This window comes from Drosophila sechellia, chromosome 2R (genome assembly GCF_004382195.2).
Source record: "Drosophila sechellia strain sech25 chromosome 2R, ASM438219v1, whole genome shotgun sequence".
Taxonomy (NCBI): Eukaryota; Metazoa; Arthropoda; class Insecta; order Diptera; family Drosophilidae; genus Drosophila; species Drosophila sechellia.
This window is the reverse complement of record NC_045950.1, coordinates 18,123,481-18,149,067: the sequence shown is the minus strand read 5'-3', so window position 1 is coordinate 18,149,067 and position 25,587 is coordinate 18,123,481. Positions and strand designations below refer to the sequence as shown.

Sequence of the window (25,587 nt, the reverse complement as noted above, 5' to 3'; positions counted from 1 at the left end):
AAGATTAATCTCTGTTTATTAAAAACGGATACGTTTACGTATTCAATTTTAAAAATAGCCAAAAAAGCTGAAAATGCGCGCCAGTATATAACTGTGCTTTCTCTGCCGCCTAGTGTAACCGTTCACGCGGCATTTTGGCACTGTACGCGTACGGTCCTACTGAACTTCAGACCTGTTATCAACATTCAGAATTTACCACTTTTTCTTAGCTTAATTTATATATTTGGCTCGCCTTCCGAACCGAGCTTACTCCAGGTGTGGCAAAGGTGTCGCTGCTGAAGGACATGCCCGATGACACGCAGGATACTAAGGCTCAGAAGTTGGCCGCAGCAAGGAAAAAGGTGCGACAACCAGTGCCACACACAATTGTTTTGCTCTTGTGACGTGGACACATATTGGCCGACTAATATTGATTTTGTTTAACACGCTTCTGTGGACACAGCTGAAGGAGTACCAGCAGCGCGCCAGCAACAACAATGGGCAGCCTGGAGCTGAGGAGCCGGTGGCCGCCACCACGCAATCGCACTCGTCCACTGTGAGCATATCCAGCAATCTGTCGGAACGCTCAGACAGCGAGATAAATGTGAACGGAGCCCAAAACGAGTCGGAACACAATGGCGGACTGGCAGATGCCTCTAGCTTGCAGGCCATCCAGGTGATCATCGCTGAAAAGGCCCAGCTCAATGCGGAGCTGACCAAGGTTCGCCTGGCTTGCCGGGAACGTGAGCTAGAGCTGGAGGAGCTTCGCACCCTCAAGGATCAGAATCAATTGCGTCTGGAGCAGCTACAACAGCACTGCCAGGATCAACAGTCGACCGGCGAGCAGCAGCGACAGCAGTACGTGCAACTCCATGCACAACTGCTACAATCGCAGGCACAAATCAAGGACCAAGAGTCGCATCTCAACGAACTAGAGGCCCAGCTGAAGCAGAGCAACCAACGGCACGAGGAACTGCAGCAACAGCTTTCCCAAAAATCGAACGAACTCGAGATGGCCCAGCTGAAGCTGCGGCAGCTCTCAGACGAGTCTAGCGTCACCACAGACAACAGAGTGGAGTCGCTGGTGCAAACACAATACATGTACGAGCAACAAATACGCGACCTCCAAGCGATGGTGGGTCAACTAACGCAGGACAAGGAGCAGGCAGCTGGTCAGTATCAAAACTATGTGCAGCATCAGAGCGGCGAGATCGCCAAGCTCAACGAACGAAACACGGAACTCTCAGAGGAACTGAACTCACTAAGGGAGCGGGAAAGCCAACTGGTGGAGCACGTGGGCGCCCTGGAGCGGGACATACAAAAGAACATCAGCCTGCAGGCCCAATTTAAAGAGGCCAGTCAGGTGCAGCCATCCAAGGAAGAAACCAGCGAGCAGGTAATTAAGCTGGAAAAACGTGGAAAACCTGTTTAATCTCCTATTTCAATTTCAGAAAGCCTTGAAAGATGAACTGGCTGCCATGAAAGAGCGGATCGAAAACTTCGAGTTTGAGCGCCACGAATTCCAGCTGAAGATCAAGTCGCAGGACGATCAGCTGCAGCTAAAGGACTCGGCTTTAGACGATTTGGAAAAGCAACTCGAACGCTTGCAATCTGAGCAGCCCGATCAGTCCAAGCTGTTGGCCACCATGGAGTCGGACAAAGTGGCCGCATCGCGTGCCCTAACCCAGAACGTAGAGATGAAAAACCAGTTGGACGAACTGCAGCAACGATTTGTCCAGCTGACAAACGACAAAGCCGAGCTGGTCATCCGCTTGGATTCGGAAGAGTTTGCCAATCGAGAAATCCGCCAGAACTACAACAGCATGGAGCAAAGGCTGCACGCAAATGAGGAGCGCTTTAAGTTTAAGGATGAGGAAATGATTAGACTATCGCACGAGAACGTGGAACTACAACGTCAGCAGTTAATGTTGCAACAGCAGCTGGATCGTCTCAGGCATTACGAGGTGAGTTGGACTGGGATTAAAATATAACTGTCTTTATATATTAAAAGTCCCATTATCTTTTCTTTCAGGCCAAAGCGTATCACGCCAGTGAGGAAAACGAAAAAGGGATTGGAGCAGATGCACCGGAAAATGAAGCGGAGGAAGCGAAGGAAGTTGGTCTTTTGCATAATCATTCGCACGATCACTCTCATGAGCATTCCGACGGTCATTGTCATGATAATGACCACGTTCATTCCCATGATCATAACCATCATAATGCTGATGATCATGGTCGTCCACACGATCATCCGCATGATCATCCCCACGATCACACACATGATCATTCACATAGCCATCCACACGATCATCAGCATGATCTTCCACATGATCACGGCCAGAACCACGACCGCAGACAAGCAGCTGAAACGCTGCGCACCGCAGAGGCCGTGGAACGCTTGCAATCGCGTTTCACCACACTGATCAGCCAGGTCGCCGACTTGACGGAGGAGAAGCACAGCCTGGAGCATCTGGTGCTCCAGCTGCAGAGCGAAACCGAAACGATTGGGGAGTACATTGCACTCTATCAAACGCAGCGACGCATGCTAAAGCAGCGTGAGTACGAGAAGGCCGCCCAAATGCGTCTCCTGCAAGCGGAGCGAGAGCAGCTGCGCGAGAAAATTGAGGCACTAAACAAGCTGGTGGTCAGTTTGGGCGTGGAGCTACCAGCAGATGCCGCCCAGGCAAAGCAACCAGAAGCGGCCGCAAGTACCGAACACACTCCTAGCGAAGGTGAAAACTCGCAACAGATCATCAACAAGATACAGGACATTATCAGCGAGATCAAGGAGAACACGGAACAGCCGAGCCACAACCATGCAGGCGACCATCTCAACTGTTGTCTGGGCAAGTTCGAGGTAGTCTAAAAGAAGTGCAATTATCGCCTGCTTACGTATAATCATTACCCTTTTGCTACTGTATTTATCTGTAATTGTACTTTGTTCTTCAGAGTCTTTTGTAAATGTTTCCAACAACTTTGTGCGAATAAACCTAGTTTGCATCTAAGAGGAATCTATAAAAATAGTCCCCCTTAAAGCGTATTAAAATCAAATAAATTGAAACGTTGTTTTATTCACAAATGAACATGTAAGAATTAGACGTACTTTTAAATTCCTATTGGCATCTTTGGGTGATGATGATGATGGATTGTCTTCCTTCCGATAGCGGGATGAACTGAGTATGCCGTCGTTTGCAGGGAAAAAGTAATCCGATGTCAGCTTTTAGTCTATAAATTAAACTTATCAGGGCCTGGCGATCTAAAAACATTATGCCTATATTAGATGGTAAAAAGTGGTATTGAAAACCGATGAAATTACAGAATCAACATTAAAGCCTATTAAAATATCCGTCTTTCTACTTTTTGGCCTTGGCCTTGCCTTTCGAGCCATTGCGCATCTTGTTCTTCAAACTTGGCTCCACCAAACTGGTGGGCCTGCAGCTTCTACTCGGCCTTGCGCTGTTGTTGCAAAAAGAACTGGACATATCCGTATTTTCTGATTTCTTATTAGCGGTAGTTCGGCTTCTAGTTCTCATAGATGGCATTTCCTCGACGAGAAAGGATTTCGGAGTGCTGGTGCTCCCGGCCAGTTTGCCTATCCCGTTGAACAGGCTTCTTCGCGGCGTTAGACCGTTGACATCAGGAAAGATTCCAGACGATTGACTAGGCCTGGTGACTGCCAGTCGCGGGCACTGTATGCTTGGCTCCTGTGGAGAATCTTCCACAGCGGCGGAAATTGCCAACCATGATCCCTTCGCGGACTCTTTTCCCCGACTGAGGGACACTGCTACTGGGACATTGGTGTCCACTTCCCGGAGAGCCCGTCCACTGGGCGTGACGGTGACTTGGGCGTTTGGCGGACTACTTTCAACCGTTGTGTCGCAGTAGATGGCTTCGCATGATGATGACGAGTCTGCGGACTCCCCTTCACTGCCATTTTCCTCTATAATGCTAAACAGACGATTGTTCTCCTCATTTTGCTCAGTCTGTGTCTCCTCCACGGGGCTTACGGCTTCGTCGAAATCATCGTCCGAGTCGTCCTCATCAAACACTAATTCCGCTGGTCTTCGTGGCGGTGGTGTAGGCTGTACGCACGCCGATAAGAAAGCATTAACAAAAGAATATTTCAATTCAAATATTAGTTACCTTGTCGGCTCGCCTATCCTCTGGCATCCTAGTGGCCACCACCTCGGACTGCACTTCTGCGCTGGAGCGGCGACTAGAGGACGAAACCGTACTGGTCACTGAGGAAGATCTTCTTGGCGAGATGGGTCTGGTGGTGCGGGCCAACGCACACGTCCGTCGCATGTCGTTGCATATTTCCCTGGAGCTGCGACGCGGGCCGCTTGGTCTGTTTATCTGAGCTGCCTGAGCGGGTTCTTGACGCACCGCCAGGGAGTCAGAGTCCACGTTCAGACTCAGCATCAGGCTGCGTACGATACTGATGTTCTCCATGCGCTGGCGATGGTTTTGCAGGACGTGCTCCTCCCGAATGTCCATGATCTCGCGCTCCAACGATATCACCCGCTTCCTGTACTCGCCGATCTCCAAGCGCTGTTTTTGCACCTGGTCCATTAGCTCCGCATTCAGCAGCTTGTACTGGTGCTCCACTTTGGATCCCATTTGCTTCTTCTGATCTAGTTATTCCATTCACAAAATCCAGACAGACGACGCCAACAGCTTGTTTTGAATTTTGAAATAGAGTGACCGTTGTTGTGCAATTGGAATATACACTGGCTTGGAGAAAAACTTTTTGAAAGTATGGCAACGCCGAACATGCTCTTAATTTAAATGAAATACTTTAATTTTGGGCCATATATATAAGAAACAATACAATTCGATGTGAATATATTATATTTTAGATAATTATAAATTTGTTTGCTTATTTACACGACAAGAATTAGGAAATGTTGTGTTCATGCGATCTTGATCGTATATACTTTACCAAGTGTAATTTTCTATTTGCAATATATACGTTTGCCACAATGCTACAATTTTGCTTAGTGGAAGCTGTGTATATTGCAGGACATCGATATCGATAGGCACAAACCATCGGGAGACATCGATACGTCTATGTTTCTCTTACACCTTAAAGTTGCTGCACAATAAATTCATTGTTTTCTCGACCGATTGCAAGGAAAATCTGGATATCCGTGGTAGATAAACAATGCTGCAGCGCTAGAACCAGAAATCGAAGTGAATAGGCGATTCGTGAAGTTGTAGATACACCTTGCAGAACGCGAAAATCGCACTGAATCAGAAGTCAGCTCACCTTGCAGTGTGTGCGTGCGTGTACGTGAGTGAGAGTGTGCTGTCGCAGTGTGCGTGTGTTTGTATAAAAATGAAAATCAGTTGGATTTGTATCGTCGTTGTACGTCTTTTAGGCATTTAGCCAGGCTTTTACACATTTCTACAATTCTTACCAACAGTGGGAGGGACTTTCCCCCCGCACTCACAGGACACGATACACATCACATACAACACCTGTGCACTCGAAAAACGATCGACGGATCTAGCGCGCGGATTAACTTAATAGGGACACGGATACGGATTATACACAATAGTTTCGGAAAAATTCATAAGGGAACCGCTTGCTATGCTGTTTCATCTCCGCCAGAGATCCACGACAGTCACCTGCTAAAACCCCGAAGACAGCCAGCAGCCCAGAGAACCGAGAATTTCATTCACAGAAGCTACGACCGCAGTCGAAAACCGAAACCCGCTTCAAGGTGAGTCTGTTTGTAAATCCAACCCGTTTGGCTTTGTGCCCATTAAGTCGATTGAGTGCATCACTCAGCACTCCAAATCCGAAGTGGTACAGACTTATCGAGCAGCCTTATCAATCCTATTTCGCATGGCGTCCAGAAATTTGGTAATTTATGGCAAATTCAGGAACCTCTTCGGTACCCGTTCCATGTAGGCAATTATCTTATCGCGCCCTCCGACAATTTCGCCACGATATTTGCGACTAATGGTTGTGTGCTGTGTGTATGTAAAATTGCATTTTCCAAGATATGGGTCTATATCTTATGGCCACGAGATACACAATAAACGAACACATACCAGCGTTTGTAGGCAGCTGTATTTAGACTTTTTATAATATTTATTCATATGTTCATATTCCAATTTAATCACCATTATTTGCATATATTATAAGTATAGCCGACAGCCCATGTCTTGCCCGATTTAATTTAATATTTGAGCATGCATGAAATTTATTTTTTCCTGTGTCGAAGAACACGAAAAGCCTTTTGCTACCGTCTAACCGGCTAAAAGGGGTGCAACAAACTCGGGTCGCTTTGATTTTCTCCTATTCCGTCAGCGAATGCACTATGTTTTGGTTTGTTGTCGCTTTGTCTTAATCACATTAAGCAAAACACCCGGGCACGCGACGCATGACGACACCAAGTGCTGCAACACCAGCGAAGACCCATGGAGCGTGTGGCCACCCATGCCACCCCATAACTGACCTACAAAGAGTGCATTGCTCGACGGCCGACGAAAACTAAATTCGCTGTCTAGGGGTTGATTCATTCGCTTGGCTCCATTCAGCGATGTGAGTGCGAATTCTTGCGGTTGAACTTCGATGGTATTACATAATCTGGGCTCTTACTATAGCCATTCGGAGAGTCCAGTAATCACAATCACGCAATAGTGATACGATTGATAAAAACGATTGTCTTTACAATAGATTATTATACGCGTTACTTGTATACCCTACTATACCCTCCATAGTAGATTCGTTGCCTTTATTTATCAGAATCTCTAGTGGAGTCGATCTAGCCATGTCCGCATGAACGTCGAGATCTCACGAACTATTAAAGTCACAAGTTTTAGGTTAAGCATGCAACTTCTAGTGTCTTGGTACCGGTGTCCGGGCTCCAGGTGTCCAGCACTCCCATTAGCTGAGCAACGGATAACTGATAGTCGAGTGAACGTCTTCTATATATTCTCATTTCTAAAATGCTTTTCCACTCTGCGATGGTGGAAAACAGATATCAAAACATTGAAATATAAGACGATAGAAGTTGTAACTTTCTAAGTAATTTCTTTTCTCTGTACCCAAAATAACCCTCGTGGCCAATTTAGTGCGCTCTTTAAACCATCCCCAAGTGAGAATGGGCTTGGAGCTCCTTTCCGTAATGCTATGCATGGCACAAAGGGTCGCGCCAGTCGCCGGGTTCAATGTCATTGGCCATGGCAGCGGCGGGCACATGGCACCAACCCATCCCAACGTCCCATTCCATGGCATCCCGTCCAGGAGTCTGCCTGCTGCCAGTCTATTGTCGAGGCTGTTGTGCATCCCCCACTGCAAGTACACACAGAAATATCGAGTGTTGCCGCAGTGACACACGCAAAGACTGGGGATTGAAGGCAGCGTGGAGGTGGAGGTGTGGATATGGGTTTTTATGGCCACGGGGAGTGGGCACTTGTCGGCCTTGTGTGCGGCCATTTGTCAGTCGAATTGGCTGTCGTGCATTTTTCGAGCACTGCATCACACGAGGTCTGATTGGCACGTAGTGGAGAGAGTCGGTCGTTTCTGTCAGCCTTTATGCCGCTGAATTATGCTGCACTTCCTTGTGCAACCTGGAACTGAATCATAAAACTACAGTGAGCTCTACAGCGCACCGATTTCTGACTACAGTGTCGAGCCCCATGCCGAGGGCTTTTGCTTCCTCGGTGCCCCGGTGACTCATAGTTTGTGTTTGACTTGTGTTCACATCACATTTGCAGTTGCACTGCGAACAAATCTCTGTTTCATTGTGCTTTAAGCAATAAAGACATTTTTGGAAAGTTATTCAATGTTCAGAGAGGAAGACCAACTTCAAATCTTATCCGACCAAAAAATTAATTGGAACATGAGGATGTGAAACTGAGTATTTATATTTTGCGCACTGGGAATGACCGGGTTGTTGTTTCTTAGAGTGACTGTTAGTGACTCTTTTCTCCATGTGTCGTGTAGGCAAACCAGCGAACCCAACACCGTTGTTGTCATTGAGTTCATCGTTGTCTCGTCTCGGCTCTCATGATGTGTTTGCATTAGTTATTTAAGCATTGTGCGACGGTGCTGAAAACCGCATTTTAATAGATCCGCCGGCAACAACGGGCTTAGCAACTGAAACAGACACATCAAGTGCAACAATGCAATATTTATCTGTAAGCGAATATGGGCCTTACATCACACACGCGCAGCAAGCGATGATGAGGTAGCCGATGTGGCAAAGGCAGAAGCTTCAATTACAAAATGCAAATGCAAATGCAAAATGATGCATGGTGAAACGCTTAGATCAGAAGTAACCCGAAACGCAGAGTTTAGGCTCATAAAAGGCCATTCAATGCGATGTATTCACTCACATGTGGGATACATACTCGCAAATGAATCAATACAAGGTTTGTAAGGAAGGTTGGGAGTAACCTTTGAGTATAACAATAAATATGTCAAGCTATTCAAGTTTTTGAAAATCATCTTATTTTGTATCTAGCGTTTAATATGACTAATATTACTATAAACCAGTTCTGACGCTATGGCTGATCAAAGGTTGAGGCTCAACTGCTTATGAGTCATTTAAGTGATCTGAGATCTGTCAAGAATAAATTGGAAATGTGTTTTTGATAGAGAAATTCGGCATAACAAAATCTGCCACTGCAGCGAAGCTACTTTGTGTATCTCCTGAATTGGATTCACCTCAATACATTCGCCACAAAACGATTTTACGTCAGCGAGCCTCTAGTATAAAAACGGTCACTCACAAAAAAAAAACTTATAAAGAAAATCGAGTTGGATGAGCTATAAAAACATTGGCATAAGAAATGCTTTCGGAGCGTGTTGTCTTTTGCATTTGTTGCTCCGCGTGATTAGCACTGCGGTCACATATTATTATCGTACCGCGTGGCTTTTGGAATTTCAATGATTTGATGAGCAGCTTCCCCTGCCTCGAAAATCATGAAAAGGCACAGCTGGCACGACTTGCAATTGAAATGTAAATGTTAATTGTTAGTCCAACGGTTTTGGCTTTGTGTAATTGGAACTTGGCCACAGCTAAACGACAAAAATAAATTAAAGAAATTGAAAGCGAAAGTCTGGGCACTTGTGAGGCAAATTAAATTGCAAGACTGTGTGCATCATGTAAACGGGTTTTTTTGCTTAAGAATCAAGTGCAGCAGAACTGCCATGAGTCACAGTCACTATACAATTAGCAAATAGACAAACTAATTAACTGGCCCACTACTAGAAGTCATTTTAAGTAAGAAACCACCAGTCAAAATCTCTTTTTAGAACTGCCTTTGCCAAAACCAGTCTGAAAACCTGAAACGCAATGAAACACTTGTGCAAATTGCCAAGTAAACAAAGCGATGAGCCAAACGAATGGAAAGCGACACAAAGAAAACCTACGTTAAATGAAGAAAAACTTCAGCAAAATTACCATCATTAGGAGAACTGGGCGCTTGCTAAACCAAACTGTCCCGGCAGAAATCCGAACTGGGGGACACTTTGCGGCCTGTCTTATGAGACTTGCGCAATCTCCTGCGGTTACCAGGTGTTGGTTGGCGTATCGGGTATTGTCTCACGAAGCGTTCCCAATGGGCGTGCTGAACATTTAACACCCAATATTTGACTTACATAATGGCCGGCGGTGGAAATGAATTTTGACAGTCGGGCGATTTGTTTGCGGCGTGGATGGAATGGGAGTTGAAATGGTGGATGGAAATGGGCAGGAGGTTTGATTTCCGCGCTTTGATTAAATTTGATTCGATGTCGTCCCATCCCAGTCCTTCTCTCGGAACATAACACGCCCTTGTTTATATGTCCATTTGGGGCAATTAACTTGATGACAGTTTATTGGGGCAATCCGAAAGCGTTCTGCCGGTCATTCGAGTTCCTGGGGGTGGAGATAAAAGTGGCGACACACCTCGAAAACGTTAATTGAATGTAATCCGAGGATACGGGCAGGAACTAAAACCAGGACGCGCAATCGAGCCAAATTTTAGAAACCCCAACCTGGAATTGTTTAGGGCGAATGACTCACAATCCATATCAGCCAAGAAATTGCTGAGAGCCATCGGTTTCAATTAATCGATTTACTGTCGTTGAACCTTTCATATCAATAGCGGTTTAAATGTAGCGAATTTATATGAAAGTATAATGGAATTAATAGTGCGCGACACAGTCATAAGGCCAAAGCTGATAATGCACATCTAAGAATGGTTCCAAGATCAAGCTTGGATTCAAGAAACTGAATCACTCGTAACCCGAATTGCCAACTAGAACCTTTTCTTTATAATTCTGAGTCAAGATTATACATTATACCAAATACTACTATATGGTTTTAAGACTTATAAAACTTACTGCCGTCAAATATTGCCCCTTGAAATTTGCTTTTAAACATGTATGTTCATTCCTTAAGTTCTTGAATAAATACTTTTGTTTATTCGCGCTGTCTGTCCGTCAGTAATTCTTGATAAGATATAGAAATTTTATAAATACCTGGGTCTTATGCTTTAAATTTCTAACGAACTCGCCTGCCCATGAATCATCGTTTGGAGCAAACATTTGATATAACTCCCAAGATATTTGCCAATGGTCAGACAAACTGGAGGATTTAATATAAATAATATAAATAAAATTTAAAATTTAATATTTAAATTTAGAAGGAAATTTGAATGAGTAAAAGGAAGTCGGTCCAAAATTTTCAAATATTAGCCAGAGCATTCTTATTTGAGGATGCAAAAAATTCAAATTCAAAAATTCTTAATGTTTGATGATATCCGGCAATCCGTCTGGATGAATGAAGCGATTGAGTTGAGTGAATCATCTGTCGTCTGCGTTGGAGGCCAGCGAAGGGAATCACAGTGGACAGCAATTAAGGAGCTGCCGGTTTCCAGCAGATCTGTTCCACTGTGCCACATTAATGAGTCAAGACAGCCCAGTCGGGTGTTTCACACGTTTTACGGTTTAGCATTTCTCCTGCGGATCTGCAGATTCTTCTCATCATCATCAGTGGAACTGATGACAAGTGTGGTCTGCGTCTGCAATCGTGGTCTCCCTTTGTCTGGGCTTCTGGTCTTTGTCGCAGTCACTCATTTCCGTGGAGCTGCCAGCTGTGACGTCAGACACCCGCGAATATATTTTTATCAATGTGTTCACTTCGCTCCCCCCGGATATCTCTCATTCCCCGAGTCTCTTTCTCGCTGGAGACTCTCCCCGGTTTCTCTGTTTGAATTTTATCGCTGGAGCATCGCATGCGCGGCCGTTGGAGCTCCTCAGTTGGAATTCAACTAGCGAACTGAGCGCAACGCGCGTGTTCCACTCGAAAACCTCGACGAGAAACAAAGACTATTCGCAAAAGAGGAAAACAATTTGTTTACGTGCGCGTGTAGAAGAGCAGCGTTGAAAAATAATACTAATAATACAACAAAAAAATCAGCGGGAAACGGTTATTATCAAATTTAAATAAAAGCCCCAAAATGTTGATAGTGTTTATCAAGAAATAAAGTGATTTCCCTTCGCTTTTCGGTATGGAATTCAATGGGCGTTTAAGGCATTTTGCATGCCCTGCCTTCGTAGGTTGTTGGAGCACTTGGGTCTGATCATCATTTGTACGAATTTGTAGCCGTAGTCGTAGCCTCGCCAGCTCATCCAGGTGATTCCGCGACCCGACATCTTCGGCTCGAATCGACCTCCCTCCAAATATTGGCCATTGAGGTTGCTAACGAAGACAATGGTTTGACTTTCATTGGAAGATATCAACGTTTTCTCACCTCCTCTGGCACTGATCGTACCACCAGGCCCCCACATAAATCCTGGCGCATCCGTGACCCGTATCATCGTGATCGAATGTGGAGAAGGGCATTCCCTTGTGGTACCTCAACGAATCCCCGGCGTCTCCCGAGTATTTACCCAAAACAGTTAGCGCATAAGACGCTGATCCATTCCCAATGGCAAAATCCTCGTATCGGGCATCATGTATCATTCCATCGAAGTCTTCCAAATGGACATACAGCTCGTAGGGCTCCGCGAATGTTAGGAAGTGTAGCTTTTCCAGACCCAAAAAGAATTCTCCGCTAAGCTCCCCAAATCCTTGGCTATACTCCTCCCAGCAGCGATAGAAGTTTTCACTGCCGTCCTGTCGTCGCTGAATTACAGTCCAACCAGATCCTGCCAGACGAGTGTCACAATAAACCGGAAAAGGTTCCAGACCCGGAACTTCAATAACATGGATGCCATTACTGTTGATTCCGGCAGCTAGACAGGAGGAGGGATTAATTGCGGCTAGATTTTGATTAGATTTAATTAGTACAATCTTAGTAAAAGGAAAAGCCAAATAAGCTGGAACTTACGCTCATGAGTCCCTTTTTGTTCTGTGATCTCCTTGAGGCTCTGTTTTAGCTCGTCCAGCTGGATCTTTAAACTGAAAAATACATAGTTTAAACTTGAAAGGGCTACAATGTTTTGTATCACAAACCTGGAAACCATGCTGTCAGCTTTCGTATAGATTAGATCCAACTTACTGCTTTGAGCACTAGAAAAGAGGCTGCCACCGCCTAATAATAAAACACACCACACATAAAGCTTCATGATCTTGTTCCGTGCCTCGTTCCAACCCATCTAGATTATGTAGATTTGTATGGATTGAAAATCAATTTCGATACTATATAGTTCGATTGACTTATCAATTGCATTGACAAATCGTAGGTCAAGTTCGCCTTGAGCGGTAGTAAATCAGGAAGTTGAGAAAACTAAACATGTGAATTACAGTATATTTCGCAGTTCTAATTGAGATTCTGATTAATGTGCTCGGTAAAAATGCGATAATTCAATGGAACAGCCTTTGCATATTAATCAAGTACATAACAAATTTTTTTTACGTTCGCCATTGAAACCAAAAGGGAGTGAACAGCTAATAATAATAACAATATTCGTGAAACCGCCTTGCCAAAATTCACCGATGAGTCACTGGTATCGTTCGGCACTTGGGTCTTATCATCATTTGGGTTACCCTGTATCCGTAGTTGTGGCCACGCCAAGATCGCCAGCACATTCCTCTGGCGAACAAGCTCTCCTCGTACTTCCCACCCGGCATATACTGACCATTAAGGTTGCTTAAATAATTACGAAGATGTGAGATTATGTTCGAGAAAGTTTATCCGACAGTAATCTCACCTGTCCAGACATGCGTTGTACCACCATCCTCCCAGATAGTAAAATGCACAGTTCTTGTTAAACTCACGATCGTTATCCCGATCATATGTGGAGAACTTCATTTTGCGGTGTGAGCGGAGGGAATCTCCCGCAGTGCCCGAATATTTTCCCAGTGTATTCAAGGCGTAGTCGTCATCTTCGTTTCCAATGGCAAATTCATCGAATTTCGCATGCTTAATTGTATCATCGAAATCCTTCAGGTGAACATACAACTCATGCGGCTCCAGGGCAGTCAAGGCACGAATCTTTTCGAGGCCTAGGAAGTACTCGTCCATTAGATTGCCAAATCCGCTCTTGTACTCCTTCCAATTGCGAAAGAAGCTCAGATTGCCACTGAACCTCTTTTGAATGACGATCCAACCGGGTCCAGCCAAATGATTTTCGCAGTACACTTGAAAGGGACTCAAGCCTGGGACTTTCAGGGTGTGCAAGCCATCTTCAAGATTCCCAGAAGTCAGACAGGAAGTTGGATAAATCACATCAGGGGATGTGCTTAGAGTGCCATTGGTTTCAAGTTGCAAAAGTGATTCTTGTAAACTGGGGAGTAAAACAGTAAGTTTAGGTTTATTTTCCTTGCTTGAAACTTACGTTGAGAGTGCATTTTCCGCCTGTTCATAAATAGCCTCCAAGTTTCCAAACAAATTCAGCGTCTGTCGAGGGTTTTGTTTATTTCGGTTAGGTATTAGTTACTTTTTAACTTACCTCCGCATGACAAAGAATCATCACATTAAGTGCAATGCAAACGGAAAAAACTGGGACGCCGGGGAACATGATTTTGTCAACTAATCGATGAGAATATAATGAGATTGGCGCTTTTCTAAACATTTTATTGCACACAAAGGGGAAATAATTGTTGGCTTTGTTTTTGTGCCGTTTCTTATCAGTTACCTTAAAATAACTTGATTATGATTTCTTGATAATTATTTGGAGGCATGGATCACGGAACTCTTACTGCGAATTTAATGCGATTTTGAAAGCTGTCTCGAAATAAAGCTAAAGAAATTTAAATTGGAAACAGCCATAAATGTGATAAAAACAAAGGCAACACATTCACAACATTTAAGATTTGCTCGGATCACGTGGGATAGCCTGGTTTTCAAGTGGGTTGCCCCAGTGAAGCTAAAACTGTGCTGCTTTACGCGCTGTTTGAGCTTGAAATTTTCCATTGTGGCTTCAACCATAGGGGCATAATAAATATTACTAGTTTTATTGGGATAAGGGTAAATGTTGAAAATATATAAAATATTGAATTATCGCTCAATGGATTTGTATCTTTGGTAAACATTAGCTCATATTTTAGGCCAATTAGGAATGTGAAATCTATAAACCCACCTTTGAGTTGTAGAAACTAGAGAATTTCAGGCTTCGGTGCCTCCACATCCATTTGGTATCTTTATCGAGGCGTCAATCTGAAGACAACAGAAAACAAGACATAAATAATAAGTATTATAGAAATTGTATTATAAACACACAGCATGTGTGAGTGTTATGGTGTGTGGGTGGTGACAGCGGTCTCGGCTTTGGAAGCCGCTTGATCGATGCAAAAGTGTTAGCCAGTCTTAAGCCAAAGCTTCGCAGAGGCGGACGCAGAACTGGCAATTTCTTAGGGCCCGAAGATTTGTATCCATCGAAAATGAGATTGAAGCGAAGTTCAAAGCAAAAAGTACTTGAGAAATACATATATGCAAATATCCTTTTCTTTTTGTCCCAGTTCAATAATGATATCTGTTTTCCTTTCAGATGGCTATTCCACCACCCCCGGGACCACCACCGCCGCCAGGACCTCCACCGCCTCCGGCGATGGGTGGTCTTAAATTGGGCGGCGCAGGAGAAGCAGACGCCCGATCTGCACTGCTCAGTTCGATCCAGAAGGGAACAAAACTGAAGAAGACCACCACGGTGGACAAAAGTGGGCCAGCGCTGTCCGGCAAGGTATGCGGAGGAGATGGAGGAGCAGGTATCGGAGCCAAGCGAACCCTCAACAACAACACCAGCACCAGCAATCACAACAACAGCAGCAGTAGCAGCAATGGCCTTGGCAATGGAACCCCCAAATTGGGAGGCCTGTTCGAAGGCCTCTCGCAAATGCCAAAACTGAAGCCCGTGAACGGCATTCGCGGTAGGTCTACTACGTTTTGTATTCAGATTAATATCGTTGCTCAACCGATTTCCGTTTTCCGCCCACGCAGCAACGCCATCCACCGGCTCGGCAGCAACAACGACATCGAAGTCCACAACGAACTCATCCGCTCAGCAGCGGAGCAACAGCCCCCCAGCCGCGGCGAGCGCCTCGAATGCCAGCAACGGACCCATGGACTTTAACACGGAGCTCACCAAGCACTTGACGTTGAAGCGCCAAAAACAGCAGCAACAGCAACAACCACAGCCGCCGACCAACAACACACATATCAATGCAACAGAAGCCAATCTGAGAACAAATCGGGGACCACCACCGCAACCGCCAAAGGTGAGAACTGGACCCATGGCGAGAAAGATGGATGAGGTCCTCTATTAATAGACATTCTGGGGGTGTTAAAGATATTCAAACTTGAATTATGCTTCCAGTTGACTCTTTAGTGGCTTTTAGAGTATTCTGTAAAGACTTTTTGTTTAATTAGTCCAGCTTACACGGTGCGTAATGCTTTTATCAGCGACTCATTCGTTATAAACACACAAGTGTTATAAGCAATATTGGCGAACTCATTTAAGACAAACAACGATAGCTTTAGGAAAACAGTTGAGCAGAAAGTGCCGCACGCAATCCCATTGTCAACGCCACTAATCCATCCATTCTTCTCCGTTTCTGTGCCATCGCAGTCAGCCAGCTCAAGTGATTCGATCTTGGAGCGCATGAACATCCCCCGCACAGCGCCGACCCCTCCCTCCGCTTCCAGTTCGAGTGTCAAAGCGGCATCGCCCACGCTCTCGGACAGCGGCAGCAACAGCAGTGGGAGTGGAGGTGGAAGTGTCAAGAGCAAGGCGGCCAACCTAAAGTAAGTGTCGTCTTCTAGCCACGAGCAGCGCACATGATTGGGTTATGGTTAGTTGGGATCTACAGTTGTTGGAATTTATTCCGTTAAAGTGTTAATTCATTAGATTTTATATTTGGTATTCCTTAAGAGGTTTTAAAACAAAACATAATCAAACTCAGATTTTAGTTTTAAGACTTATGGTTTTTGGAATACACCGAGTATATATACTATTTAAATTCCAATTAAACTGTAGAGACCCCTTAATCAAACACAGCCTGCTGTTTGGAACGGTTACATTTTGGTTTTTCCTTTGTAAATTATTCGTTAAAATGTATCTTAATTTTCTTCTTTATTTTCGGATTACTTTGACGGGACTTTGTGGTTATCCTCGCACACCAAACACACACACACTGTATCTAAATCCACCCACAGTATCTCGTTAGGCAATAGTTTTGTAAATAGTTCAAAAGCAACCGTGAGTGCCTCGACCGCGTCCTTAAACAGCAGTTTAACCTCCTCGACGGGATCAATACGCAATCTGGCGCCAAATAAGTCCACTCTATTTGGTGGCACCAGTGGCTCTAGTTCCGGGCTGAGTTCTGGTGGTGGTTATGCAACTGTGCATAAATCCTCGCCGCCCTCAACGACCGATAGCACGCCGTCGGTGACGCCCACACCGCCACCGAATCAGCTGCCGATGAAGCCGGCCATCAGCTTTGGCAAGCCCAATTTTGCTCCGAAGCCACCGGGCTTGAATCAACTGGCGATGGCCAACGGACAGCAGCGTTCGGCGGTGACCAGGCACCACAGCTTGAAGTCGCCCAGGTATACCGATACAGATTTAGCTACAAGCTTCAGTAACATCCTAACCAAGCACCGCAGCGAACGCTCATCAACGCTTTTATCAAACTCCGTTTGGGGTTTGCTTACGCTTTTGCTTTCTTTTTGGCTCGCAAATTGGCTTTTAACAATCGAGGACTTAAAATGAATTCATCTAATCTGGGGATGTTCCTTTTACAGATCTCCGCCTGCGGCCTGCAGCGTCAACGGCCCCGTGTTCCCCACCCAGCAGCATTTAGGCACTCTGCGCGGTCCACTGCAATTTCATGGCAGCGAATCCAGCAGCCCCAACACCAGCGCCGGCAGCATGAGATGTGCCCCTAACCCGCCAAAGTGTAAGAGTCCTTTCCTTGGTAATTTCAAAGTTCAAACTATAAATGAATGGTTTTACCTTTTTGTTACCCATACGGCAATCTTAATCTTTTAACGAATTCAAAATTGTGCATTTTACTGACGATATAGAAATTTTATTTACGGTAGTTCTAATTGTTCAACATACATTTACAGCCCGCCCATCGGTAAAACCACCACCGCCACCTACGCCGGCTCGCAGTTTCTCCAACACCAATCTGAACAACATCGGCGGATCGACGATGTTCAGTGCGGTAAACACAGCTCTTATCCAGAGCTCGGCCATCAGTTCTCAGGCTCCCTCACCGCCAATTACCCAGCCGCCATCATCGTCGAGCAGCAGCAACAGCGTGGCTGCCTTGCGCGACCAATTCCGTGGAGGCGCCGGAATGTCTAACGGAGCACCATCGCCGCCACTGCCGTCGACGCCCGCACCCTCATCCAGTCCATCCTCAGCAAGCGCCAGTCCCAAATCGTTGCTGCGAGACAATGTCAAACCGATTATCCTAAATGGAGGTCCTCTAAATCCGCCAGCGCCGCCACCACACCGCAGCTGCCCACCACCGCCGCCTCCACAGCGACAGTCGAGCAATGTAAGTAGCCAACCTACAGCAATAACACCAGCGCAGAACAACAGGTTGGCCCGAATGTCAGAGGTGAACTTTAATGGACTGCGAAGCCTTGGGTGTTTACCTTGGGCGTTTTGCCTATGTATAGAGCAGATGAGGGGACGAAGTCAGAGATATACATATATTTTAAGTAAATTAAGACTGACCTTACTGGGCACTTAAATTAAAACTATACTTACTCATTCGAAATGCTCTTAAAGATAAATCAGATAAATAATATAATAGGTGAGCCAAAGTATATTTGCTCGTCACTTATCCTTAAGTAATCATCTAGTTTTGCGCAGTGCATTTGTTGCTTGCTTGAGCTCGGGCCACCCTTTTCACCCTATCTGTCATTGTTTAAATTAAGATTCTCACTGCGCCTGCGCAGTCTCACCTGTTTGTAAGCGCTCCTGGCTGCGCACTGCCTGTTCATATCAGTCCAAGCTAGTGTTCCGTTTATAACTCACCTATTTTCGTGTTGAGCGGGGTGGATTGATTTTCCAAAACGAAACGTGACCAAAACACTGGGCTTTTACACACAACCCATTGCCTTAAGAGTATTCCGTGGCCCAGTGGCCCGCATTCATGTGCTCCTCCAGCAGGACCGAGTGAAGTACTGGATAGAAAAGACGGTGTACTCCTTTAAGAAGATACTCCCTATAAATCCCAAAGGGAGGCACGGTGGCGAGTCAGTCAAGGTTATCAAAATGCTTAACAGCAAGCGCAACGTAACTACAGGCTATGATAGTCCCAAAAAACACAGTTGAATCAAGCTTCTCGTTTCTTACAGGGTGGCTCCGGATCGGGATCAGCGCCAGTTCCGCCGCAGCGTCACTCATCCATTCGGCCCAACGCCCCATCGACGCCACCAACGCACATGGCCAATGCCTCGCATCAGTTTGGCAGCAGCTCTGGTTTGTCATCAGGCTCGGGAGCAGGAGCTGCAGCTAGCGTGGGTCGCCTGGTCAACGACTTGGAGACCAAGTTCGGGAAGCGATTCCACAACGTCACTGAGTTCCCCAAGCCGCCGCCGTTTCTAAATATACAAAAAGTCTATCCTAGTCGCACGTTTAAGGCCACCAATGGTATGTAGTCGAGTGTGTGAGCGGGTGTGTTTGTTTTGTGAGTGTTTTATTTAAGTACATAAACATTTAGATGCATTGTATCTGCGATTATTGTTATATACAGACACCACACACACACACGGAATGCTGTTATATAATTAGTTTTCTCTTAAGGCACACGCTCTGGCATTTTAGTTTCGAACTACAACGATTCTTATCTCTAAATAATTATAATTTTAAAAGTGTATTACTACCAGTACAGATTATTGTTGTATAGGAAGGAAAGCCCAGGCTTGCAATCCACGGCACACACATAAATATGTTAAAATCCCGCAGAGTTTAGTAATCTTTTTGATTATTGTTGTTTATTTTACTGTTAACAAGCAATGAAATGATTGCGTAAAGCGTAGCGCAGGAATGTTATTTTGTATATTGATTGCATAACACTAAAGTTGAATAGCTTTATCCAAACATTATATATTTGATAAATTTTAATGTTATCTTTTGTTACATTTCAAAAGGGAAGGAACATGGAAGCTTCCCCGCGCGATATTACCACTAAGCACACATAATATTATTACGCATAGTTATATTTTACCCAATCTATACTATATACTTTATATGTACGTGTATATGTAAACAGAAGCCAACCCATATTGCATTGTATTTCCCTGCGCCCCCATTTACATTTCTCCTACATGTAGCGCATGCTTTTACTTGTACCCGGCTATCATTTTATATATATTGTAACTACCAACGTCTATATATATATCTATATATATATATATATATATATATGCATATATATTATACCCGATGAATATTTAATTTTTAGTATGCAACAGGCACATTACGAGTAATTGTTTGTTTTAGTTTCGAAGTTATCTTTTGAAGAAACAATAAACCAAAATTCATTTGGATAAAATACATGAACATATTTCATTTGTTTCATTTTGTGTTTAAGTTTACTCCAGTTTTTGGGCTGCCTCGACGGCAGATTTCGTCACTTGGTTCTTGGTTCAAATTCATTTGTCCGTTTCAGAAGGTTTAAATATTCGATTATTACTTCAATTATTTTCCAATCTATATAATTTAGATTTTTATGAATTATTTATGAAGTTTTATTTCAGAATTTCAAGGCACATTGTGCACTCGCTCACTTCTGCCGCATATTGCACTGAAAGTGTTCTTACCATTTGTATTTCGTTTTCGCTTGCATCATAGCAGCTCCTTTTGACTTAGTTTGCCACACAGTTTGATCTTCGCTATTCTATCTATCTATCCATGTTTGTACATATATCTTTCTCCCCGCTCCTCCAATTCTTCCACAAACAGCGCCCGGAAACAGCATTGTTAACAACAACAACAACGCGGTGGCCAGCAACAATAATACGACCGCGAATCCCAATCCCGTCGGGTTCGGAGGAGGATTAGCTCCAGTGCTAAAGCCGGCGCACGCTCCACTGAAGAAGCATCGGGCACCGGCTCCACCTCCTCAAGCTGGCGTGGCAGCCGCCACGGTATCAGTCATCCGGCAATCAAGCTTTCTTTACGGCGGAGCAGCAGGTGGTTCCAGTGGCTCCACCAGCATAAGGCCACAGTCCCAGCCACCCGGAATCGGACCACGGAACTCCACCGTCTACTGAACTTAGGGCTTGATCTGTATATACTTAAGTGTGTGCATGTGGTGGAGTGTGTGTTTGTGGCTCGTTGTTGATGTATGTTGTAAGCGGGAGTGTTTTGTGCCACAGGCAAAAGTTCAAAAGTCAATGAAAAGTGCAATAAACCAAATACAATGGAACACTGAAACACCCAATAGAGAACTTGAAGAAAGGGCAGGTCCAAGCTTAGATATCCCCGATAATTCGTTCGCGTCTTCCCAGGCTGCACTTGAATGGCTAAAGCAGAGAACAAAATAAGCCGCACTAAAATTTGTATATAGAATTAGCACCAAGTTAGTGAAATTAATTACCCAACTCAATCTATACCTTTTATAGGCGGGTGTAAATGATTGTATGTACATTTAGGAGCGCGCCTCTTTGCATAAATATCTTACTAGACTGAACATGTTAAAACCCAACAGCAACAAATAATTAATGTAATTATATACATACGATATTTAGAATCGACTATTGTACGACTTAATCCCCTAGAGCAATACACACACACAAGAGAAATATGTTAACAATGAAATACTGAAGCACAACCGAGGGCATTTCAACGAAACTCGCCACATTCCATTTCAAAATTCTTTAGTTCAATGTGCAATACGAGAGTACGTGTGATAATCTCGAAAGTATTTAGGTATTATATATCATCTGTGGTTTTCGGTAAACGTTTGTTAAACTCCTTATTGGGCGATAATAATTGGAAGGATGTGAACATGATGCATATTTATATTATTATCCTTATTATTAACTCAATCATTGTTGTTGGACTTGGTGTCATTAGAAGTATTATTCAGCAATTGCATAACATTTTATTCCGAATCAAAATCATTGCAGTTATAAATAAAATTACGAAGTCATTCAAAAACTGAGCAATAAGTGGTTTCATTGAGTCAACAAAATTGGTAACCATTTCTGCAAAGCCGTGTTATCTATGCTATATATTTGAGTACCTGTAAATGCTTTAAGCCATAACAATTTTTGTCTTAAGCCTAGCTTAAATGTAAAGTAAAGCCTTTTCTTGGTTACGTGTAATAACAAATCGCACTTGCTCAACCTAAAATCTAAATATGGCCGATTTTAGGCAACATCATTCTTCTGTTTGAGACATTGCACAGCCTCCTGGATACCCTGATCCTCGCGCTTACGTATTCGTTCACATTTGGGACATGGCTGCTTCTCATTCAAACACTCGGCGTGGAACACGGCTCCACAGGCCAGGCACTGTAAAAAGAAGTGAGCGCCAGTATGAAAATATCTGTCATCGTTAAATTTCTTGAAAGTTCGACTTACTCTGAATGTGGTGCTGATGTGAAAGGGATACAGCACCCTTGGACTCTGGCAGATCTCGCAGATGAATCCTTTTAGATGGCACAGTCTGCATTTTAAGACATGCGCTTCGCCCAGTTTGAAGGCTTTCTGCAGCTGCTGGCACAGCACACCTCGCTGAATAAGAGCCAAATCTGCTATGGAGTACAGATGAATGTGCTCGTACAGGTACTCCCTGCCAGCAAACTGATTCTGGAGAAGCTCTATGCTGCTCGGAGCACAGGTATACAAATAAGCCCTAATGAAGTTTAGTCGGATACGCAGGGATTGCAATTCAGCCATGGCATCGGAAGCAAAATATATTCTCGGGTTCAGCAACTGCATGTCCAGGAACGGATGCGATCGGAATTCGGCTAGGAAAGTTGCTGCCCGCTTGCTGACGCTGTACTTTCGGAAATCCCAATTGTAAATGATGCGAGCGGGTATCAGTTGCATCTCAACGTCCATGCAGCTATTGCAGTAGTAGCTGCCACTAAAGGCGCAAACTCTAAGGGCAAATAAACACGTCAGTTCCATTTAGGAGTGTAGCGATGTACTCACTGAAAGTTGGAGTAGCCAATGCCCAACGGATGCTGACAGCTCTTGCACAGGAATCCCTGGGCATCCAGACCCGGCTCTCGAGCTAGTTGACACAACTGGGCCACCATTTGCTGCAGCTCCACCATGTCAAACTCAGAGGTAAGCAGCTCAAAGTCCGAGTTGGTCTATTATAGGATAGTATATTAATTTCTAATACTATTTGTTCTTATCCTAACCGACTTACGTCCAGTGACTGCAGATCACTCAAGTCTTCTGAAATGGGCGGATCGGTATCCCGCTGGGGATGAGCCACATTGAGGTTGGAGGCACTGGCCCGAAACTTCTCCCAGATCTCCGACCATCCGGCTCCACTTTCCCGGTTGCTCTCATGCTTCCGCAGCAGAGCATTGTAACTGCATCTGTCCGTAGTTGGAGAACGCAGACTGACGACACTACTGACGCTCACAGATCGCTGGAAAAACCTAGATCCCGTCAGTTCCTCGGTGGGTGATGTGGGCGTTGCTTCCAGGTCACCAGACCATGAGGTTTGCATTAGATTGGACAAAGAATTACTGCCCTGGGGCAGAAGAGAGGGTGCTTCAAGATCCAGATCGGCGAAGGAGCTGCTGTCCATTTGACGTTTGGAATTTTTCCGCGACCTCGCCCTACTGCCAGATGGAGCTTCCTGCTCTGCTGTTTCATTCGCTTCCGCTTTATCACCACCTGTTTGCTCCTCGTTAATCACATCCATTTCATCAAACTTTTGTATTAGCAGGTCCAGGTTCTCTCGCTGGCTAAGTTCGGGAACACCAAAGTTGCTATTCCTTCCAAAGGGGCTATTCGAAATAGACTCCGAGAACAACTCATTGGTCTGCAGCGGCTGTGGCGTCGGTATGGCAATGATATCGGATCCAAGCGAGCTGGCCACATCAACTCCGCTGCTAATCTGCAATTGTATACTCAAATTAGTCCACTTGTAGCGATAAAGACCAGGAAAGGCTTTCTTATGAAAGAAATTCCGAATTTTAGAACTATACGAAATGGCTAGCCTAAAAATTGTCGGAGGGGTACAAGATCATACCGGGCAGGACTTGAGAGCAGGTGTCCAGAGATCAGATAGTTGCAGGGAGTAGTCGGGCCAGTGGTTCAACAGGCTGGAGTTCACTGGCAGATCGAATTGCACATAGGCCTCCAGGCTCTCCATTATCTTGGCGGCCGTCTCCAGACCCTCGGAGTCCCGGATAAGGGCGTTCCGCTTGTAGTACTGCGACAGGGCCGATCCGTTCTTGCGCATGTTGTTCAGATAGGAGGAGAACACCGACTCGTTGAGCGACTGGCGCACCCAGGCGCGGCACTGCCCCGTCTCCGAGGTGATCTGGCTGAGGCTCAGCACCTGCTCGATCACCTGCTTGTGCATGAAGACCATGCAGGGCGACCAAAAGCTGGGCTCGGGCCTGCGTTCCACATCGCCAGCGATGACATTGAAGGTGGCGGACAGGAAGGAGTCCTTCAGCCCGTGCAGGAACAGGGCCTCCAGGGTGGTGCACAGGGCACTGGTCTGCTCACATATTCCCAGGACCTCTGCAGTACGAGAATGTATATGAATCAATGGCCATTTCCGGGGGAGTACCCTGAACTCACCCAAACTCTTTTGCTTCACCTCGAACTCTATCTCACGCGCATTTTCGTTCAGTGTATTTATGAGCGCCTCCTTCACGACATTCTCCCGTTTCGATGAAAAGTGGTTCAGGCTGCGGAACAGGGAGCTCATTTGGATGTCGATCCGCACCTTTTGTTGTGGTTTTCCAAGGGTCTTAGGAAATTAGCATTAAAGAAATCATCCCCAAAGTGTGACCGCATGCCAGCCCCAAAACAACAAAGAAAAAAATACCAGAAAGCAGTAAGTGCAGTTAAGAAATGCAATTCGGATTTCTAAATGTTTACAAAAAACATTCTAGTTTAAAAAAACTATTCTAGTTTAATGTAATAAATTTAAAGAATAATCAAAGTTTTGTAGAATTGTAAGAGCCCGCGTACTTCACAAGTTATCGATAGACAATACTATTGAAAACCTCAAACTGCATGGTCACCCTGGAGATTACACTGGTCAAGTCTGACGTCATATTGAAACGGTTTTTAACCGATTTCATTTAAATTCAAAATAAATTACATTTTTAAATCTGCCAGCCAATCAAACTGTGTCCATTAAAATCTGCAAAAGTGCGCGCCAAGGCAAGCAAAAAGGTCAGATCTTTGAGACTTCAGCGGACTAAGCCACTCAAACCCGTTCTGGTTATTCTTGACTTTCTTCTCAGATCAAATCTCAAATCTCGGCTTATGTGTGAATGCTCGATTATGAGGAAAAAAACCCCACGCAGGCTAGCAAAAAGTCACAGCGAAACCGTCAACGAGACAGAATATTAATTGATCTCGCTTGGTTCTTTCCTATCCCCAGCTTGTCACTGTCTTGTTATTGTGTTTTGGGTATTTTCGGGTTTTGTTTCAATGAACCGCCATATATTCTGCGACCAAATGACTCATGCTGATCTCTTGGCCGCCAAGGAATTTTATTAATGAAAGACCATCCCGACTTGGGGGAACCAGAAAAACCCCATGCACGTAGTCAGTTCATATAATACTAAAATAAAAATTTGTGTTAAGGTCACGGTGACCAACAAAGGCGACTTTATGTATACACATGCTTGTTGTTGTTGTCAACGCATTTTTCAATATTTTTGCAATAAAAACGTTGTTGTTTTTAAAGAAGATGCGCCGCTCTTGTCGTTGTGAACCAACTGGTTCAGCATTCAAAATGCAAACTGGTCTCAGCCGCCAATTTGTTTGACTTTTCGACTGTTTTCGGCTTGTTGTGTTGTTTTTCAAAAGCACATTTTCCATGTGGGCAGTGTGCATTCAGCAAATTGCATTTTATTGAATTTTATCGATACGAAACGGGTTGCCAAATCATTAATAACATAAACAATTTGGCAAATCAGCAATTGCGAGAGTTGTTTCGCTTATTGATGGCATTCTTTTGGAATGATGTGTTGTCGTTTT

General features: G+C 44.7%; 6 protein-coding genes across 14 annotated transcripts; 2 read left to right on the top strand and 4 right to left on the bottom strand.

Moving 5' to 3' along the window:
* Positions 1 to 155: 155 nt before the first annotated feature.
* LOC6615484 (golgin subfamily A member 2) lies at positions 156 to 3,034 on the top strand. Its single transcript, XM_032716721.1, has 4 exons — positions 156 to 341; positions 443 to 1,375; positions 1,431 to 1,943; positions 2,012 to 3,034. Exons 1-4 carry the CDS (start codon positions 285 to 287, stop codon positions 2,843 to 2,845), a joined length of 2,337 nt encoding a protein of 778 aa, XP_032572612.1. The 5' UTR covers positions 156 to 284; the 3' UTR covers positions 2,846 to 3,034.
* Positions 3,031 to 5,043, bottom strand: LOC6615483 (shugoshin). Of its 2 annotated transcripts, XM_032716722.1 has the most exons (3): positions 4,123 to 5,043; positions 3,296 to 4,061; positions 3,031 to 3,235 (listed from the first exon to the last, which is right to left on the bottom strand). In XM_032716722.1, exons 1-2 carry the CDS (start codon positions 4,597 to 4,599, stop codon positions 3,333 to 3,335), a joined length of 1,206 nt encoding a protein of 401 aa, XP_032572613.1. In that variant the 5' UTR covers positions 4,600 to 5,043; the 3' UTR covers positions 3,031 to 3,235; positions 3,296 to 3,332. The 2 variants fall into 2 exon arrangements, with proteins under 2 accessions (XP_032572613.1, XP_002039863.1); XM_002039827.2 differs by having other exon boundaries at positions 3,031 to 4,061.
* A 37-nt stretch (positions 5,044 to 5,080) lies between these two features.
* On the top strand, positions 5,081 to 20,824 carry LOC6615480 (WAS/WASL-interacting protein family member 2). Of its 8 annotated transcripts, XM_032716719.1 has the most exons (10): positions 14,747 to 14,840; positions 14,918 to 15,296; positions 15,367 to 15,644; positions 15,995 to 16,170; positions 16,582 to 16,974; positions 17,170 to 17,324; positions 17,497 to 17,933; positions 18,551 to 18,679; positions 18,742 to 19,036; positions 20,351 to 20,824. In XM_032716719.1, exons 1-10 carry the CDS (start codon positions 14,811 to 14,813, stop codon positions 20,659 to 20,661), a joined length of 2,583 nt encoding a protein of 860 aa, XP_032572610.1. In that variant the 5' UTR covers positions 14,747 to 14,810; the 3' UTR covers positions 20,662 to 20,824. The 8 variants fall into 8 exon arrangements, with proteins under 8 accessions (XP_032572605.1, XP_032572607.1, XP_032572606.1 ...); XM_032716714.1 differs by lacking the exons at positions 14,747 to 14,840; positions 18,551 to 18,679 and adding an exon at positions 5,081 to 5,705 and having other exon boundaries at positions 17,170 to 17,342; XM_032716716.1 differs by lacking the exons at positions 14,747 to 14,840; positions 18,551 to 18,679 and adding an exon at positions 11,236 to 11,411 and having other exon boundaries at positions 17,170 to 17,342.
* Positions 11,408 to 12,667, bottom strand: LOC6615482 (fibrinogen C domain-containing protein 1). The gene is made up of 4 exons (XM_002039826.2): positions 12,441 to 12,667; positions 12,316 to 12,386; positions 11,737 to 12,247; positions 11,408 to 11,684 (listed from the first exon to the last, which is right to left on the bottom strand). Exons 1-4 carry the CDS (start codon positions 12,581 to 12,583, stop codon positions 11,501 to 11,503), a joined length of 909 nt encoding a protein of 302 aa, XP_002039862.2. The 5' UTR covers positions 12,584 to 12,667; the 3' UTR covers positions 11,408 to 11,500.
* LOC6615481 (ficolin-1) lies at positions 12,918 to 14,147 on the bottom strand. Its single transcript, XM_002039825.2, has 4 exons — positions 13,880 to 14,147; positions 13,766 to 13,827; positions 13,139 to 13,714; positions 12,918 to 13,077 (listed from the first exon to the last, which is right to left on the bottom strand). Exons 1-4 carry the CDS (start codon positions 14,000 to 14,002, stop codon positions 12,918 to 12,920), a joined length of 921 nt encoding a protein of 306 aa, XP_002039861.2. The 5' UTR covers positions 14,003 to 14,147.
* A 638-nt stretch (positions 20,825 to 21,462) lies between the features above and the next one.
* Positions 21,463 to 24,380, bottom strand: LOC6615479. The gene is made up of 6 exons (XM_002039823.2): positions 24,172 to 24,380; positions 23,612 to 24,111; positions 22,775 to 23,476; positions 22,552 to 22,715; positions 21,976 to 22,498; positions 21,463 to 21,906 (listed from the first exon to the last, which is right to left on the bottom strand). The coding sequence occupies exons 1-6, from the start codon at positions 24,299 to 24,301 to the stop codon at positions 21,763 to 21,765; spliced, it is 2,163 nt and encodes a 720-aa protein (XP_002039859.1). The 5' UTR covers positions 24,302 to 24,380; the 3' UTR covers positions 21,463 to 21,762.
* Between the last annotated feature and the right edge of the window lie 1,207 nt (positions 24,381 to 25,587).

Coding starts and splice junctions, on each gene's coding strand:
- LOC6615484 (XM_032716721.1), top strand. CDS start 285: ATGCCCGATGACACGCAGGATACTAAGGCTCAGAAGTTGGCCGCAGCA. Junction 342..442: donor TGGCCGCAGCAAGGAAAAAG/GTGCGACAACCA, acceptor CTGTGGACACAG/CTGAAGGAGTACCAGCAGCG. Junction 1,944..2,011: donor ATCGTCTCAGGCATTACGAG/GTGAGTTGGACT, acceptor CTTTTCTTTCAG/GCCAAAGCGTATCACGCCAG.
- LOC6615483 (XM_002039827.2), bottom strand. CDS start 4,599: ATGGGATCCAAAGTGGAGCACCAGTACAAGCTGCTGAATGCGGAGCTA. Junction 4,062..4,122: donor AGGATAGGCGAGCCGACAAG/GTAACTAATATT, acceptor GCGTGCGTACAG/CCTACACCACCGCCACGAAG.
- LOC6615482 (XM_002039826.2), bottom strand. CDS start 12,583: ATGGGTTGGAACGAGGCACGGAACAAGATCATGAAGCTTTATGTGTGG. Junction 12,248..12,315: donor ACAAAAAGGGACTCATGAGC/GTAAGTTCCAGC, acceptor ATCAAAATCTAG/CCGCAATTAATCCCTCCTCC. Junction 11,685..11,736: donor TACGATCAGTGCCAGAGGAG/GTGAGAAAACGT, acceptor TGTCTTCGTTAG/CAACCTCAATGGCCAATATT.
- LOC6615481 (XM_002039825.2), bottom strand. CDS start 14,002: ATGTTTAGAAAAGCGCCAATCTCATTATATTCTCATCGATTAGTTGAC. Junction 13,715..13,765: donor GCGGAAAATGCACTCTCAAC/GTAAGTTTCAAG, acceptor TTTACTCCCCAG/TTTACAAGAATCACTTTTGC. Junction 13,078..13,138: donor TACAACGCATGTCTGGACAG/GTGAGATTACTG, acceptor TAATTATTTAAG/CAACCTTAATGGTCAGTATA.
- LOC6615480 (XM_032716719.1), top strand. CDS start 14,811: ATGAGATTGAAGCGAAGTTCAAAGCAAAAA. Junction 15,645..15,994: donor CACCACCGCAACCGCCAAAG/GTGAGAACTGGA, acceptor GTGCCATCGCAG/TCAGCCAGCTCAAGTGATTC. Junction 16,975..17,169: donor CACAGCTTGAAGTCGCCCAG/GTATACCGATAC, acceptor TTCCTTTTACAG/ATCTCCGCCTGCGGCCTGCA.
- LOC6615479 (XM_002039823.2), bottom strand. CDS start 24,301: ATGAGCTCCCTGTTCCGCAGCCTGAACCACTTTTCATCGAAACGGGAG. Junction 22,499..22,551: donor ATTGGCTACTCCAACTTTCA/GTGAGTACATCG, acceptor ATTTGCCCTTAG/AGTTTGCGCCTTTAGTGGCA. Junction 21,907..21,975: donor ACATCAGCACCACATTCAGA/GTAAGTCGAACT, acceptor TTCTTTTTACAG/TGCCTGGCCTGTGGAGCCGT.